This window comes from Aplysia californica, unplaced genomic scaffold (genome assembly GCF_000002075.1).
Source record: "Aplysia californica isolate F4 #8 unplaced genomic scaffold, AplCal3.0 scaffold00812, whole genome shotgun sequence".
NCBI classification, from domain to species: Eukaryota; Metazoa; Mollusca; class Gastropoda; order Aplysiida; family Aplysiidae; genus Aplysia; species Aplysia californica.
Window position 1 is genome coordinate 55,180 of NW_004798082.1, and position 2,752 is coordinate 57,931.

At 39.4% G+C, this 2,752-nt stretch overlaps 1 protein-coding gene across 1 annotated transcript in view; it reads left to right on the forward strand.

The window, feature by feature from the left end:
- Positions 1-2,746, forward strand: part of LOC101864716 — a 12,016-nt gene extending 9,270 nt beyond the window's left edge. The window contains exons 2-3 of the mRNA XM_005109751.3: positions 1,045-1,092; positions 2,116-2,746. Coding sequence (XP_005109808.3) covers positions 1,045-1,092; positions 2,116-2,285 — 218 coding nt within the window. The 3' untranslated portion in view covers positions 2,286-2,746. The remainder of the gene's footprint in view (positions 1-1,044; positions 1,093-2,115) is intronic.
- Positions 2,747-2,752: the final 6 nt, after the last annotated feature.

The window sequence follows — 2,752 nt, forward strand, 5'->3', positions numbered from 1 at the left end:
TGTGTGTGTGTGTGTATGTGTGTGTGTGTGTGTGAGAGTGTGTGTAATCCGTTAAGGATTAAAAGGACAAACATAACGCGTTGAGGGTAGTTAGGCAGCATACTTGTACCCGGACCACATTTTGATTGGAAACATGTTATAGAAATATGTGACCCAGGGGTAGAAAGACCACACACGAGGGGTGGGGGTGAGGGGGTAAGGGAGGCGCCGTTAGCACAGTACCTGTTGGTATCATGCTGTACTGCGTAGCGGGTGGCCCTGATTCGAATCGCAGACTGAGCGATCTTGAACTAGGCCGTTTTGTGGAGACTGCTTTATAAAAGGCTCTTCAACAAATCTTGGCTTTGGTTCTATGTATCAGAGATGGACGTTAAATTCTGAGGTGTAGCCTCCTTACGCGCCCACTTGCTATTTTTTGCCGACTCTTGGCAGAGCATTGTGTGCAAATTAGATATTTTGCTTGCATCATGCAAAATTTGTCGTGCAACACGATTTTCGTACATTCAGGATCTTTTGCCTTGCGTGGAATCTGCAGCTGCTCCTCGATTCCCCCAAGAAAACTCATAATTTTGAACTATAGGCATATTTTTGGTACCAATTTCATTTAATATTTGCTAGAAATAATTGTTTTACATACTTTTGAGCCGTTCTTAAAAGCAATTGAGGCCATAATTTCGATCTGAGGCTTCATGGCCTAGATTTGGACCTCTCTAAATCTAGGTCAGCTCTGTGTAGCGTCAAACCACAGACTCGAGATTTTGCCTGCCTTCGACAAGGGGCAAATGGATGCGCATCATTTTTCGTGCCTGTCATTCGGGCGATGACGTCACGAAAACGCATTGCCTGGAACGTGCAAAAAATTATAGTGGGCGTCCCACCTAAATAGTCAGACAACGTTGAAAGCGGTGTTACTTAAACTCATACATTTACTTAATTATAAATGGTGGCCCACCGATCACCGAGAATATTCAACAATACTAACAATATTATACTGATGTTTTGTCTATGTAAAATGACGTTTTTATCAATCTATATCATTTTCAGATATAGAGCCTCACTGCTTCTCATTGGATGACATGCAAAAGTATTACGGTAAATCTTCTATTCCACTTTCCCTATACATATATATGAGAGGTGTAACTCTCATGAAATTAAAGATGAATTTACCTTTATTTTGTAGCCATTGTTCAAGCTTCGTCTCCGTCAATCAAATTAAATTGTTTAACGTTCATACCCCCCCCCCCTTTGCCCATTAATAGAAATATGCAATAAGCCATGAGAAAATGTATAAAATGTACAACAGCCTATTAGTATACCATTTTATTATAGAAACATTTTGAAATAACAACACCTGATTTTAAGATGTTTTTGACATGTAAATATCATTTATAATTCATGCTGTTTTCACGGAAGTCTCATAATATGTAAAATGTGTGAATGTTTTATGTGATGTGGGCCAACGGCTTTAAACACTGAACACCAACATACCTCTCTCTTCCTACCTATTCCACTTTCTTCATTATCAGCCTTTCTCACTCGATGCCACGAACAAGAGCTGACCATGTATTTCTGTCCTGGGCTATAGTCTCCGCCTGTGTCCAGCTGTATCCCATCTCCTATAAGGTCAAATCTAAGCCCTACCTCCAAGTACAATGTATTTACGCCGTTTTTACGCACCGGTACCACAGCACCGAATGTAATAAGTTGAAGTTGAATCCCTCTTTGAGCTAACGATCTTTTTTTTCATTTCTCTTTTGTTGTTTTTACCTTCTTTGTTGTTTCGGACAAGTATACAGATTATTGCACGAAGTTTGCGTAAGCTAATACTAATTGTATAGATCTATTAGAACACTTTCTGGCAACGTTGCTTTAGTGGACTTAATTAAAAAAGATTCCCCCCTTAATCTCCGTTGTAATTTTGGTCAAGAATACAATTAAGCATTGTATGTCATTTGGTGTGGTCCGTTTCTTTTTGTTTTAGAAAGAGCTTTGCGGCACTGGCAACACAATAAATAGGCCGTAAGTGTCGAATCCGTTTCTTTCATGTAGTAGGTCTACAGTCAGTTGTACTCCCCATCTTTCTCTGACTCACCATCATCTTGCTTTTGCCCCTAGGAGACAAGTGCACAGTGAAGCTCTTCGACCAAGGCCCCTACCCATACGCGGATATGTTCGGTGAGAGCAGTGAGGCGGATGGGGGTACTGCGGGCTCCAGGGAAGGAGAGGGAGAGGAAGAATTTCCAGATTTCACGGGGGCTAACTACTATTTGATGCAGCCTAAGTAATCCTGTTTGATTGTTGATTTATAGTATGGCAAAACATTTCTTGGGCAACTTTTCCCCAAATACTTGTTTAACAGGTGAATCAAATTCACCTGTATTTTATACAGCAGTTTGAATCAGTTTGTGTCAACATCATCATGTTATTTTTCCACAACCACTGAGGCTAGGTTATTTTTAAAAACTCAATCCTTTTCATAAATGGGCATAAAATAGCTTTGGGGTTATTGTCCATACGTTAACCAGCAACTAAAATGCACTACGCCCCAAATTCGAAATCTTTGTTTTAATTGCATTTTCTTAGTCTGTGGTATCTGTTGTACAATTTCCAGAAAAAGTTCGTCGAAATTCAAATTCTAATTGTTTAAAAAGTCAAGAAAAAATACATGGCATGGGTACAATTGTTATTAGAATCAACATTCTTTTTTTCTCTTGTAAAATTTTGCTTTTTGGGTTTGGTACATTTTAACAGC